At 29.3% G+C, this 16,681-nt stretch overlaps 1 protein-coding gene across 4 annotated transcripts in view; it reads right to left on the minus strand.

Moving 5' to 3' along the window:
- Positions 1 to 16,681, minus strand: part of grh (grainy head) — a 120,422-nt gene that overhangs the window by 50,400 nt on the left and 53,341 nt on the right. For all 4 annotated transcript variants that reach the window (XM_014418932.2, XM_014418933.2, XM_014418934.2 and 1 more), the window contains exon 2: positions 14,622 to 14,790. In XM_014418932.2, the coding sequence (XP_014274418.1) occupies positions 14,622 to 14,773 (152 nt within the window). In that variant the 5' untranslated portion in view covers positions 14,774 to 14,790. The remainder of the gene's footprint in view (positions 1 to 14,621; positions 14,791 to 16,681) is intronic.

A 16,681-nucleotide genomic window follows, 5' to 3' on the forward strand; every position in this document is an offset into this window, starting at 1 on the left:
ATAAAAATATATTATTTTTATCTTGCTCAATATTTTCATGACTCCATCAAAAGGCTCTATTTTATCATTTAAAGAACTGGCATATATTTCTTTTTTTAATTTTTAAATTATTCTTAATTGCCCGAATATTAGAAATAAATATAGTGTTTGTAATTTATTTTTTAAATTTTTTTCGTCCTACTACAATCTTCATTACAAATATATAAATTTCGCCTGCGGTATTTGAAACAGTTCTGAATGTTCCATCGAAATTGGGTTATGTTGGAAATTCCATTGAATGATGACATTCCTGGAAAATGATTGAAATTTCTGATAAAATATTTAATAAATAATCTTTTAATAGCGACCTTTATAAATATAATGGGAATCAATTCAAATTATAAAGAGAAAACGAAAGCTAAATCATAATCTAGGACAAATCATTAATTCACTCATATATATTTAATTAATGTATTCACGTCAAATATCATCTGGATATGTTGAAACGAGTCCTTGTTGACTTCAAAAGGAAACAAGGCACTGTGAAAAGATTATCACAAAATCTGAATATATTATTAGTAGTTTATGTATTATTTTTTAAAAAAGTGATGTATTAATTTATTTAAATAATCGATAATATTGATAAACTAGACATATAATAAATATTACGACGTATCTTGGGAGAACATTAATTGCAATCCCATTAAATTGTAATCAATATTATTTTGGTTTTACAAGCAATTGCAATGGCGTAGCATAATTATAAATATAGCGGTTCATCAAGTAGCTGTAACTATCAATTACAAATATTTTTAATGGTAATCTTATCTCCGCAGTAATTGTTATTGAAATTACTTTTTGCCCAACCTTGGTATCTAGTGATTAAGGCTATTCAATAAAATAATTACAATTTCAAGAACCAATCGCATGGCCTCTATCTTAGAAACTATGAAACTTCATTTATGAGTACATATTACCGGAATTGAAAGAGAATCAAGTCAATTGAGAAATATAGTTCTTTTTTTAAAATATATTTGGTTGACATAGTAAAACATATACTGATCAATCAGTTCAAAATTTTAATTAGTTTGAGATGTTTACAAGATTTATTTTAGGGTTTTGGTGTGACATGTGCTGTATAAGGTAACTTGCGATTTTAACATTATCTGTTATGATGATCAATGTGCCAATCATAAGATTATGTTTCAGAATTTATAATTTAGAACGAATAACTTTGAACTTTTATATTTTTTAAAAATTATATTTATTCTATAATTATTCCTTTTATTATTGTTTTTGCTATCGTATTGACTTCATTACATCATACTGAGTATTTTATTTTTCTTGTCTTATTTCTTGTGTGACACACTGTAAGGTTATTAAAAGATTTATACCCATATTTTTCCTTATCTTCTACTGATCTGTTTTAAATGTAAAATGGATGTCAACAAAGTAATTTACGTAGACCCGCATTCTGTATAAAGGTCTCATTAAAGAAGAAAAACAAGTAAACAGAAAAATCAAATAACAATGAATCGACTTTGATAATAATGAATTGATAATTTATATGAAGTTTTAAAACCTCAACTTCTAACCCTTTTCTTTATGAAATCCAGTGCACTATATCATTGACCCTTTTGAATACAGAAGCCTTAAAACTCTGCCATTAATTTTCGGATGAGCACAATGCCCCTATAAGCCTCGGCTGAAAATGTTTGATTTAACAACAGACCTTTCTCACAATAAATATTAATATATTTATGTATGAGTGCTACCTGTAGGGTGTTGGACCCCACCAAGTGTGGGACCACCGGGGAAGTTGGTACCCCAACCCTCTGAACCCTCATTGTGTAATGGTATGCTCCTAGCGTATACTACATCGTCAAGTCAGGACGTCTCATTGTACTCGCGTCATAGAGCTGATCCTCTGCTGACAACTCCTGTCAATGCTAGCCATCGTTAACGTCTACATGGACCAGTTAGCTATTGGAGTCTTTTATCTGGATCAAGTGACCGTCATAATTCCGGCCGATAGTAAATGTTTGCGCTTGTTTGGGCTAGACTCTGAGCCTATGAGGATCAGAAATAGTGTATTCCAGATTGGAATAATTATACCAGAATAGCTTCAATAACCACCAGTATATTTATATATAAGTATTTATGAATATTTATAGAAATCAGTAAATAAAAACAAAATACATTTTTTGTTTCTTACTATTTGTCTTTTTTTTTTTAAATAAATAGTATTTGGAAAACAAAAATAGGTATAGATTCATTTCTGTCGATTTTTAAAAAATCTATCTCTATACAAATTTATTGTTTTTACTATTTTTTTCTAAAGGAATTCAACATAATTATATTAATCCTATATAATTAAATAGAATTACTGTTTTTTTTTTGGTAGGGTGGGGGTATTTCATAGTTTAAAGTTATGAACTAAATACTTATTAACTTAAAACAGTTTTTAAACCTCAATTAGAATGTTTTATTTTGTTTTTTAAATTATTTATTTATTGTTATTTACAACTGTATAAAATATATACAAGAAGTAAATTTGCTGTAGGTGAGATAGTGACATGATACAAACATGTGGAGAATCTACCCATTCTTTTCAGACGCCTAGGAAGATTATTAGGTAATGAAGGAGAAGCCAGGAACAAGTGAATTTGGGTGGTTGGGAACTTTTCCATGGAAGGAATGGTATCTGGTTTTGGCCAAATCGGCAACATATGGGACATTGAGGTCATGATGGATGACTTGATTCGTGACAAAGTAAGGAGCATTAAGGAATTTGGACTGTAAGGATTGGATTCAGGAGGAATTTTATGGTTTGGTGGAGCCCCAAAGCTCAACTCCGTATGTTCAGATAATGTTTTATTTTAAAATTTACTCCTTTAAAATGGATTTTGTCAAATGTCTCTTTTTATACTTATTAAATTATTCTCTATTGCCCAACAACTTAATTATGATAGAAATATATTTTCTTATTTCATTTAATTTTCTTTTAAATGGAAAGAAAAAAACGTATAACAACCTTTAGTTCAAAAATAAATATATAAATCTTGTATATAGTTTTTGAAAAAAACTATTTAAATATTTTCCTTTAATTTTGATAGTCGCTGGAAATGCCGTTGTGATGCATTCCTGGAAAATAATCGGAATTCCTGTTAAAACGTGTAATAAATTCATTCAATAGCGTTATAAATTACTTCTTTTTTTTTTGTGGTTTTCATTGTTCCAGTCACGAAAATATGCATTAATAATAAATAAAATGACAAGACACAAATGTTTACTGGTTAATATAGAAAGCCTCAAGTATCTACTACAAGATATTATTGCTGAAATATATTTCCCAATAATAAAGGCTCAACGTATATATTTTTTTTAAATATCGGTGATTACATTGAGGACTCTAATAATCTTACCAAAGTTTCTCGACCGGGAGTGGCATATTTTTACCCGGCTCCCACACTTGAATATATAAGGAATTAGTAAAATAAAATTTGGTTGTAATTTTAAATTTAAATTGTAAAAATATATCTAAAAGTATTATACTACCCTACTTTTACCCACTTTTTTTTTTTTTTAAATAATTTTTGCTGTAACCAATATAAGATATTATAAGGAAATGGCTTAGAGTAATATAAGATATTGAATTGTTAATATGAGAATCAACTTATGAATTTTAAATCTGCATAGGTATTAAAATTGACAACTAAATACGTTTATTTTTTAAAGGGGAATAATTATCAGTGAAATGGCTTAATTACTTTAATAATTATAAATTAACACGTTTTAATACACTTTTAGACAGTGTATAGTTACAGTAGTATGTAAACAGTTGCTTTTAGATCAATCCCTTCCTCTACTAGTAGTTCTGGCAATCGTCCTACAACCCAGGTAACAATTAATTTTTTTTTATTGATATTTTAACAATTAAATTTTGATTACAATTAATAAAAAAAATCTCAATTTGTTACGAATAAAACTTGTTTTGTCGAAGCTTGAACGATTTTTCAGATATTGACTGATTAATTTACGTGTTTTGTTATCTGCCTGTTTTAAGAGAATCATTGAGCCTAAATATTCTTTTAAACGTAGAAATGAAAGATAATTATATTTACATTAATACAGTTCTGTGTGACTGTTCTTGTAGAATTAATTTTTTTAACGATATTTCACAATTATGATTTATAAAATTTTTTTAGGAACGCAGCTTCTATCCGTATAACGGAGGATATAACTATTAAGACAATTTTAACAAAGATAAATACAGCGTGTGTTAATTTGCTAGTAATTACTAACTGGAAAGGCGAGGTGCATAACCCCTGACAGTTAGTAATGTCAGTTTTCGTTCCGGACATCCAGTGTCTCTCGTTATATTCATACGTTTATCTTCCATTATTTACATTTAAAATGTTATTTGACTGACGTATCGGAAGGGGAGCCCCCATTTAAAAAATTGCTCTTTAATAATACTTTAAATATATGAAATTGATATCACTTTAATTTAAAATAGGTAACAATAATCACATTCGGTAAGAAGAAATATTTATACGAGAATGTTTTTCATTTAAAATAAAAATAAAAAATTGAAACGGTCATAATTTTATTTTCCATTTGGAACATTATTTTTTTTTTAATGATCAAAAGTGAAAAATTAACATGTTATTATTTCATTAAAGTAAACAGCACACCTTTTGTTTACATCAAGAATTTATCAAATTCAGATTGCTTTTAAACATAGTTTATTATAGTTAAATAAATTACAGCTGGAAAACAATTTTTAGAAATAATATTACCATGAAAGAGCGAAAAACTCAGAAAGAAATAACAGTTAATTGTTTTATTCTAAACAAAAATCCTCGAGTATTTAAAATACCGGCAAATAACTGGCTAGCATTTCCTCAATGCAGGGATCATCATAACAAAAAAAAAAAAAAGAGTCAAATTTGTCAGACGATTCACAGCACATCTCATACCAACAGTCTAAAAAAGTTTTATCAACTGGAGACAACATGTCATTCCTTCATTGAGCGGATTAAAATTCCAATAATTATATCCTGGAAATATTGAAAATACTGCTAAATTTACTAAATTCACACTTCTCTGCACCAGGTTACTGATATGAAATATTCAACTTGAATCCTATTTAACAATAATTAAGTCTTCGTTTACAATATAAACTTTGTGATAGTTGCGAATGCAGAAAAATCACTCGTAATAAAGATTTGAAAAGGTTTTTGAACCAGTGTGTGACTAAAGCGTGAATGGAAATAATGCTATTCAAAACAGGTTCTTAGACATTCATTAAATAATCGCATGCGGTATCCTAAAATTATTATTAAACATTTCTTTTTTTTCATTATAAACTATAAGTATTTTGAACTCTGAAAAACCTGATACGATAATTTAACGCTTACTAATCGATACTATAACGGTAACCTCATAAGACCATTCATTAGCGGCAGGCAATAGAGCGGGTACATCCCGGGGTTGAAATTGATGCGCCGTCGGACGGTTTCTCTCCCGGTTCATTTGGTTAAGACTCCCTATGTTCTTGAGGAGCTGGACGGGGCGGGAGGAGAGGAAATTACACTGATTAGAAGTAATAAGTCATGTAAAAGTGTGGGGGGTGTTATTACACAGTTGGTCGTCATTAGGCCCTCACAACGCAGCTATACGCCGAGTCAAATCTTCAAAGCCTGTGGAAGAACTGTTCTTAATTTAGAACAAAATGAAATTTCTCAATTTAATTTAAGATTGCGTACAATCCTTATCAAATTAAAATTTAAAAGTACTGAGATAATTATCAAAATTACTTCTGAATATCGCGTTTAACCTGCTGGAACTGATATGAAAGAACCACGGATTAATGTGGATATGATTTTTTCCATTTATATGATTTAGGTTAGTTTAAAAAAAAATATAAATTAATAAGAACATCAACAATTTTTTTTTTTACAAAATGCTTAAATAATTAGATTTAATAAAAAAAATAACCCTCTTTTAAATAATCACTTGAAATATAATTATTATAATTTTATAGTCTAAAGTAAATTTAATAAATTAGAAAACTGATTGATTTAAAAGGCAAAGTAATTGTTATATGTAATACAAATAGAACGAAACGATAATTGAATTGTCAAAGTAATATAATTAACGTAACAATTGTAATTATCCAAAATTTTTAAGCGATTGGGCTCTGGGTCTGTTGTGCTGGTACTGTGTGGTATGTAGAATAACTACTTTTTTTTTTTTTTAATATTTGAAGACTTTAGTATTTGTATTAATAAAATAAGAAATATATTCAAATTTTATATAATTCCCGGGTTGTTACTAAGACACTTATTTTTAGCTGATCGGTAGGCAAACTTATGAAACATAATAAGTATTTTAAATCAGAATATGTTGCCCAAGTTACTTCCTTCTTCGGGAGTTATTCAAACGACGAACCCCTAACTAATGGATACCGACCATTCATCCAGGGCGGACTGCTCCGTCAAGATTCCGTTAGCTACGGAGCAATTAGAAGATGAGAGATAATCTCTAGAGGTAGAATGGTTTGGGAACTGCTTCGGGCTATGAGATGCATCAATGGGCCCCGAAATTCGGTTGGTCCCTCACGCCCGAGGAAATGGTGCGGAAGCCCCAGTGTGTACAAACAGTTCCCCTACTGGAGACTCCCTACTAGAGAGCCTTCCACGGATGAATTATTTACAAGATCAAAAAGTCACTGGAGATGTTCCCGTTCTTTTACAGGACCACCGGGAAAGCTTCATGGTTGATCAGATTTGAACATATTTATTAATGATTCCACATTGTTTCATTTTTTTTATTAAACTTTTTAGAAAAATATTGTATTTTTGTGAAATACTAGAGTTTGCCACACTTATGAGCAATATAGTACACTAGTTAGCTATATTATTCGTTATATTCACAGATAAATAAAAAGTACATTATGTAAATTAATCAATACATTTTAACTTCAAATTCATACAAGCTAAGGTATGTAGATAAGTATCTATGAAAAGTGGATTGTTTTATTTATATGTCATCCTTCATTCCAGATAAACCCCGGAATTGCCATAATAAAATCTAATATAATTTTCATTAACATTTAAAAGGCAATTATTATACAGTGAATATGCATATAACCATTTTATTTATTCTAATACCAACTTATATGTATGTCCTATAAATATACAATTTATTTTTTCTAAAATGCTCTGTTTATTATTTCAATTTTATTTATATTATTCAAATATAACACTTCCTAGAATAAAATAATTTTATCCAACAGCCACAGAATAAAAAAAACAACATATTCTATCAGAATATATCAATACAGTCAAGGAGAAAATGAACTGATTTTTACTCAATTAACATCGAAATTTTCATTTTAATGGAATATAAAATAAATTCTATACCAAAAAAAGGTATACTAAATTATAATTCTTGTGGACATTAAAACTATTTTAGTAATTCAAACTTTACTTGTTCTTATTTAAAGAGTTTCATTAATCATTTAATTTTTTTAAATTTTATATTATCATATTTAAAAGCTGTAAACAATTTCAAGGATTAATTCTTTCATTTATTTTTATTTCTTATTTATTTTTTGTTTTATGTATTTGTGTCAAAATAAAGAATAAATAAATAGGATATGGCTTGAATAAATTTACTATTGCCTATTGATGAGTATTTGGCAGAGAAATATGTTTATTTATGTAAAAAATAATTATACGGACTAGTGTCATAAACATTTCTATTTTACTTTTAATCTATCTTACCTATACAAATCATTATTTATTGTAGAATTTTAATTAAATCAAAAGGTCATTTGGCATTTTATTTATTTCCTGAAAGGTTTATTTATTTATTTTTTTTAACTTAATTAAAAAATAATGGCTTATTCGTGTTATTTAATGGCATGTTGTGGCACTTTTTTGCTACATATTAGTATTCTTATATTATTTTCTTGTCTCTGCCCTAGGCAATAAACAAAATAATTGTTAATTAATTTATTATTTTCCTTTTCAGTTAAATGCTAATTGGTAACCTATTATCTCATTTACAAAAAGGTGGAAGATGATATTGGAAAATACAAAATTTTACGAGTTTTGAAAAATGAACATTTTCAATTGAACTTATCAAACCATATATTATGAAAAATATGTAAAACAGTTGTTTACACATATCTATAATATATTCCGTTTCAATTTTCTACCTGTTTATTTATTACCCCAACCTAAAGGAGAAGGAATAAAACAAGTTTTGAATAAGTTGTTTGAATTTTTATCACCTCGGTAGTTTATTTTCTGCCTTACATAATCAGAAGCAAGTAAACACTTCATAACTTTTCTGAAAACTGATTGAGTGTAATTTGTGCTGATGACATATTTATATAAATATATATTTAAACATTAGAAATAATATATTATACATGAATTCGTTCATATCTAAACCAACGAATCAATAATGAGGATTGAGTTATAGGTTTAAATAAATAAAAACAAAAAAAATATATATAAAATACTTTTATTGCTTCTTTTAAATACATTATTGCTATTGAATTAATTGGACATTTCCTTCCTCTATTTTTTACTTTCTTAAAGGTTTACGTTTCGGGGTTTATTCTACCCCATCTTCATAAGTAAAATCAACAATTTTTTTCATATTATATAATTTTCACTTTTATTAAGTTATTTTTCAGTTTGTAATTCTTAACTCTACCTATGATTTACTCTAATATGATATTAATTAAAGATTATAGATCTTTTGATCTTTTTTTAAAAAACAAGGGAACATAAAATGCAAACAGTATAAAACAAACGAAGTTCAAATGGATAATTAATTAAGCCTACCATCCAATAAAATTAGTTGATAGTTATCAACCTTACAGCCTAGTAAAAATTTGAAATCAGTTAAAAATTGAAAATAAGATAATATGAAAGCATTATAAAAAAAAAAATTGATAACTTTATCAGTGTAGATCTGAAGAGAAGTCCCTAAACGTAACCACATAAGAAAGCAGAAAATGAAGGAAGAGTACAGTTAATTCAAATTTGATGAGTAAACATTTCCAAAAAAAATGCAATAGAAAGGTAAAATCATTTTTTTATATAAATAATAACTAAAAATTGTAAATATAAGAGATAAATATAAACAAAAATTTAAGTCAGTGCGTTATAAATATTTTAATTTAATATTTAAAACTAAAAATAATGAAATAAAGAAGAATATATATAAATATTATTAGTAATTATTGTAAGATACAATTCCAACTTTTTATTTTAAATGATTCTTTCATAATTCCTCTTCAAACTCTTCAGTTCGAAGTTTCGAGTACTGCCAATTATGTCGATTGTTTCTAAAAAATAATTCCTTGAAATGATAAACTATATATAATTAATTATTTTGCTCTTTTATTTTCCCGAATCAATCACCTTCAGCCTATTTCTAGTAATTGTTCTTTTTAATAATTAATAATTATAAAACATAAGATTGATAAAATAGTAACAAAGGACCTTAAACTCCTATTTTAAGAAACAAAATAAAAAGTACTCAAATAGAGGAAGACTACAGATGAAATATAGCCATAGAGCTACACAACGCCAGAGACTTCGACAAGGCATCTAAATCGCCAAGGGCCGACAAGCCCGTATCTTCTCTGTAGGATCGTTTGTTTTATTTCTCTCAGAAGGTAGAGTACAGTGCCTTGTACCAACCCTATCTCTACGGATATCAGTCACATTAATGCCTTGTACATTTATATTTTTTTAGACTAATGGGTATCAACATGAAATGCTTTCATTAGGGATCTTTCGGTTTTTATACCTCTAAGGCATCTTAGAAGGATGTTTGTTGACAGTAGGATGGTTTTTTATAATAGAAAAAATATTTTCTTCAACGTAGAGCGTATTCTGTTTGAACGCGCTTAGTCATTTAAATTAATAAAATGAGAAAAAAAAAATTGAAGATAATCATTAATTTTTTTTCCTCAAATGATTTCTAAAGAATTTTGATTTAAATATAAAAACAAATAAAATTATAATTACTAAAAATTATAATTTTGCAAATGATCTTGAATACATGTGAAATTATTGTGATTCTGTCATTTTTTCTTTTTCAAAATCATACCTAATTAAGAATTAATTGAAAAGTTCAGCACTATGATATACCATGTCATAGATTAGACACTCCTTGTAAAAGTTTCAGGATTGAGTTATTAGTATTTTAACGAAGATATCCAAGTAAATGGATACTAAAGACATAAGGAGACTAAAAGTAATGAAAATTAAGTTGTTTTTAAGAAAAAATATAAAAGAAATGTAGTTACAAAAGTTGAAGTATATACAATGATAGCTAGATTTAGTGAAACGCAATCATAATAATTCATAATGTGAAATATAACAGTTTTAGTTTTCATTGTATATTTCATAAGTTATTTTATATTGAAGATATGTGTAAATTAGTAAAAATCTTTTTCAATAAGATGGGTTTTACGATCTTGGAAAACTATATTACTAACTGATAGATACGATGAATTAATTATAATGTACTATTTTATTGCTGTTCTGCTTTGAACAATGTAATTCTCAGGCTGTCTCAAAGTAATATTTTCACAGTCGAATACATCTTAAATCTATTTTCATATATCCCAAATGAAAAACGTTTTTAATAAATCCAGGTTTCGGTTAAAAACTTTCAAAAATTTATTTGATTAATGTTTTATTATGTTAGGATGTAAGATATTTCAAAATAATTGCATGAAAAAAAGTAAATATCGATGACAAAGGAAACCTCTAACTAAATACAGAAATGTATTTATATTTTATTTTATTGAATAAAATAAATTTAAATTTTATTGAATTCCAGGATTCAGCAATGTTGTGGGAGCCCTTAAATTCTAAACGTGACTTTAGCCTCCAATTTTTTTCACATTCCATTCACAAAATCCGGTAAGAAAGGAAAAATAACAGTACATTTTGAATCGCCATTGTCATCGCTTGATATAGTTAATTTCTTTTTGCTTGAATTTTTTTTTTTTATTTCATTATGATCAATCGTATTATTTAATCATATGAAAGGAGATTTTAAAATAAATAATTTATTATTGAATGATTTTATAAGTTGAAGTTCATTCAAAATGTTTATGGTTGCATTCTTGCACGTTTTTGGTCAAGAAAATGGGTGCAAAATTTCAAATTAAACTTTTATTTGTACCTTTAAGGTTTTCTTGATAGTAGTTTTAAATAAGACCTAAAAACATTCAAAAATTTATTTAATATCTGTAGATGGTGTTTTTTGTTTAAAATTAGGACCAAAGTTGCCCCTGATTTGAGAATCACCCTTAGAGCTTCTAATACTGTTTAAAAACTCTAGAACTTACTCCAAGATAATCCTTTGGACTAGAAGGAGAATATGAAAGATGCGCAACAGTTAGGTGTTGCTTTATTGTTTACAGGGAGCAATCATAACGAATGAACGCCCCGGCAGCTGGCACAAGATCTGATTACAACACAAGTGTTGCGGCATGTCTCCCAATTAGCATAGATAGGGAAGGGGTAATACCCCCTCTTCCCCCCCCCCAATACCAACAGTAATAAATTAGATGTCACCAGCTATTGTGTCCTCATGGGAACCTTCTAACCCTCCTCTGCCCCGTTTATCCACTTTCTTGTGCGCTTCCTCGCCATCCCTGGACCATTTTGCACCGGCATTTGCGAAATCGGGAGGGTATAATTTTCGATAGAAGAACAATAGAACTATCGCCACAATATTTTGAGACAATACTGCAAGATTCTAAAACATAGCCCTAATCCTTTCCATGACCATTAAAAAAGTAACTGGCTTCTCCCATACAGGTGAATCATGAGGATATAAACAAATAACATCACATAAGCATAAGTTGAACACTAATGGAGTCATGTATTATTAGTCAGTTTATTATCAATTAGTATTTTTTGGACTGTTGATGTGAGATGGATTCTATATTTTGTGTTCTTAAGATGCCTGTATTAACGAAACTTTATTTATTGGTATTTGAAAAAATTAAGGCGTTGATTTTAAATCTTGCAATTCCCCTCAGCAATTTTTGTTTCCTTTTTTTTATTTTTTACTCCAATTATTTAAATTGGCTGGAAAAATGATAATACATAGAGAAGAGTTTCATTTTACTGAATTTGTTTTCTATTGTTTCAACTAAAACTATTCAAATTTGTTCGTCTCAATTATCCATTTGAATTTTTTTATTTTAGTCATAAGCTGATGAATAAAAATAAGATGTCGCTCATATAAAACGAAATACTGCAAATATTATAAAATGCTTTTGTTTGGTGACTTATAAACGTTATAAAAAATATTTAAAGACATCTATGAACCAAAGATATTTTTTCCAGAGTTAAAACATTATTAAATATCAGAGAATAAGAAGTAAATAAAATATAACGCTAAAGGCAATTAAAATATATTTAAGATTTTTATTTTTAAAAAAGACACAAAAATAAGTTTTTTTTTAAATATAAGGGATTAAAATCAAAGTAGTTCCAGTTGATTAATCTGTATGTCGAGAGGCAGATGAAAAGAGGTTTGTGTGGGAAACCAATTCAATATGAGGTTTAATTAAAGGTAATTTTAAAATAAAATTGTCTAAATTTTATTTTAAATATCTGAAAATGTCTTACAATTCTAAAAATCAATAAATATAATTTCTGAGTTTGACAAGGACTTGAAAAAAAAATATTGAGGTTTGTAAGGTTTAACTTACACACTAATTTCCAATAACACTATTAAAACGAGGCTGTAACTTAATTAGTGTTGTTTCTCATTCAATATTCTGGACTACAGAAATACAAGGACGTAAGTCCAAATTGAAAAATCTGCTGCATAAAGGAGATGGTAACTCTCATGTTTCATGTTTTCGGAAAACTGCATAGAAACGAGTTTTTAATATAAGCTTGAATTTTCGACATTTTTTATAAAATATTCCGAAAACTTGAAAATAGGAGCTACCAACTCCATTGTGTAAAAAAGTCATCAAGTCCAGAAATACAGAAGAGGAAGGCTAAAATATTGAAAGAAAAAGAGCACTAATTGAAACTTACAACCTCAAAAGTTTATTTTTTTTTTTGGAACGGTGAATTAGTTATTTTTAGAAGTTTAAAATAATTCGAGAATAAAATTTAGACAATTTTATTTTGAAATTATCTTTAATCAAACCTCATATCAATATTCAATTGGTTCCCAGCACGATGTTAGGCTTAAAAATTTGACACAAAAATTATAGTAAAATCAGCTGTTTCTCGATAAAAGTGCCTTTTTTGTTTTCTTCTTAATCCAAATCTCAAATACATTTCAGTTGCCATTAGCGTTATAATGTGTTTTATTAACTTTACATTTTCTAATATTTGAAATTCTTTACATTATTTTTTGCATAGCGACCCTGGAAAAGTATTGAATTTAGTAAAGAAAATCATGTTTTCAAGCAATTTTTGGTTAATAGATGTTGTTTAAATAATATTTGCAAGACATCAGACAGATATATTTTACAATATTTATTTGGCAATCATACATATTGACATAAAAAAAATAGGCAAAATATTATTATTGAATATTATATGAATAATAATATGGCTACTACGCTTTGGAGGGGGAGGGGTTGGCAGATACCGATTCTTCAACCATTGAGTGTGTAGCAGCTGTGCGGTTGGCAGCCCGCGAACATTAAACAAGCGAACGCCCACGCTGTATCAATGAGCGTTGCTATAACTCAGTAATCAACGCATCCAGCCAATCCAGTCTAAATGAATACGCTGTGACCGCATTCGCGAGGAGAAAGCCTCTAGAGATCCCTTGTGCATCGATTTTAATCGCTTACTTTATTGAAATTATCTTCCGTGAATGTCCGTAATGTCACCACCCAAGGTTAGTACACCCGATCCTGAAGATACCACTCAGAATTAATGTAAAGAATTAACACTGATCCAAGGGTATCTTTAAGAATTTTTAGGAAGGGAAAAATTAACAACTGGTCAAAAGAAGAATTTTAAATTAATTTGGTCCTTGGGAGAACCGGATCATAAACAGTTAAAACATATCGTGACTACAATGCCATTAACATAATTCTGTCAGCCTGTTTTTCTTTCTTTCTTTTTTTAATCCTCTGCTTAATTTGTTCCATTTATAAACAAGAATTAATAAAAAATATAAATCAGATAGCAAATAAGGTTATTTCTCACATTTCAATCCAATGTATACATCTGATAACTTTTGTCATCAGGATGCTCATTAATTAGAAAGAGTTAATCGATTATACCAAAGTAATTATCGCCAGGTGATTATTCATCAGGGGTATAGTTTTAATCCTGAAATAAACAGTCTCAAAGAAACTTGAAAGATACACTATAAATATTAATATAAATCAATAATATAGTACTGCGTAGTAATCACGCTATAATTATACAAATAATTCTGATGAAGTGACAAGACTCAATTTTCAATTTTTTTTCTTTTGGTAATAACTCTCTGTGTTCGTAATCAATTCCATATGAAATGCTAAAAAAATACATGACTAAACTACATATGTTTTTTTGGTTTCACTTCGCAAGGAGAACTACACAGAAATATTTATAACTTACGGCCAAAGGTCTCCCAGCTTCTCCTTGCTGTAGTACTCATAGATGAAATTGGTGGGTTGGTCGTCCGGAGGTGCACTGATGTTCAGCATCGCAGAGGTAGCAGCTGTCAACGGATGCTCGTAGTAGATCCTCCAGCCTTCCTCTTCTGCCATACCCGGCTGCTCACGATCTGAAAATCAGGCTGCTATAGCCGCGTTTCCAAGAGGGATTATTGTTCCGCACCGACCTCCACAGTACTGGACGTTTTCTTTGAAAACAACGCGCAGATGATATCTTGGCTCTGTCGTATTGAGTAGTGGATTTTAATATTACAAGAAGCCCTATTCGTGCATACAATACGAATTAAGGATACGCCTCAAAACGGTCACGTTCGTTGAGCACTTAACGAGCGATTCAAAAATACATCCTTGCTTAATTGAATAAGTTAATTGCTTAGTTAATACGTTAATCAACACGTATTTACTAAGTTACACACGCAACTTAGATAGATTTGCTAATACAATGTTGAAAACAATGGAAAATATTCTTTGATTGGATGATAACATATTACCAGCCCTATATATTAAATTAGATCAAATAAGTTTATTGAAAAAATATAATAAAAATAATAAATTTTCATTTTAAATGGTGTCTTGTTTACAAATAAAAATTGAAAACGCGAAAAAGCATCGTGTATTTCAAAAACGAGGAACATTAGTAAACTTATTTTATTGCCATGCGCTGGATGATATTGAATGAAGAAATAATTTTCTACTTCCAGGATGTAACTACTGGATACAGGAATGTTACAGGTAAAGGAATGATATGTAGGCTTAATAGTTATATGCAGTTTCTATGTGACTTCCAAGTTACAAGGATATAGATGGAAATTGGTTATTAGTTTTTTTTTCTTTACTGTTGCAGCAATGACAAAACATGAGTCACCTGACCAGTTCGAAAAAGGATTCAGATTGTTTATTGTAAGGCAGGCTCAGCACTAAATGATTAGTAAAGATTAGACTTCTCCGATTTCAAGTGCAGTAATGTGTTCCTGTAATTGAGTCTATAATTTAAAGCCAGTAGCAAATATGGAAGCTTGGGCCTGTCTACACAGTGTAAACTGGACACTGGAGGGGATATACAACATTGAAAGCATACTCCGCTATAGTTGATCAATTATCATTCAACGGTACTTAGAGTTCTTTGGTTAAATTATGTGTAATTCAAATCTTTCAAAGATGAATCATTGAGAAAAAATTGTAACAATGCAATGAACACCTTTCTCAACGCTTAACTCTGGATAGTGTCCAATTCTACAATGTATCTTATTACATTTCTGATTCATGGTGAAATAGAAACTCTGGAAAAGGAAATGCTATGTACGTGCTCGAAGACACAATATGGCTGTGTACAAGTGGACAATATATAGGCTGCTGTGTAGCAAGGGAAAGTGGACAAGAGAGGTTTATGTAAACGGTGGGACAAGCGGACTTATCTGTCCAACAGGGCATCATTGCTAAGAGAAAATCTTTTCATTTCCGACCAGCCGACAAGCTCGGTGCACTTTCTCAAAACCGAGTCGGCTCAGACCATTATTAGCAGTTGCTTAGTACACGCGATAGTAACGAACTCAGAGGGTTCGATGAAGTCAGGTCAATATTCATAATAGTTAAGTCAACATTCGGGAACTCCTTACCTCGAGTAACTCTGGTCTTATAAATTCAAAAGATACTTCAACTCGACTGAGGCTTAGGGAGTACAAGGGCTATAAAAATTGAAAGAGCTTCAGGTTGTAACTAAGCATTGCGGCTGCTACTAGCAGATCGCATTCTAAATGAATATTAGACGAGAAATAGATTCTAATTCAACTGTTATTACATGCCGACATCAGTGTATCAGTATCATCATAAGTGCGGACATCACTATCCACTGAAATATTATCATTTCAGCTATTTGAACGACCGGCACGGACAGTTGGGATGGAAATCTTTCGTACAAGATATTACTCTGGAGATGAAATGTGAAAGAATTCCTTCAAGCGCTTTCTCGAACGCGCCATATGGTATGCAACCCTGAAATGG

Source organism: Halyomorpha halys, unplaced genomic scaffold (genome assembly GCF_000696795.3).
Source record: "Halyomorpha halys isolate HHAL.00 unplaced genomic scaffold, Hhal_1.1 Scaffold213.1, whole genome shotgun sequence".
In the NCBI taxonomy this organism is placed as follows: domain Eukaryota; kingdom Metazoa; phylum Arthropoda; class Insecta; order Hemiptera; family Pentatomidae; genus Halyomorpha; species Halyomorpha halys.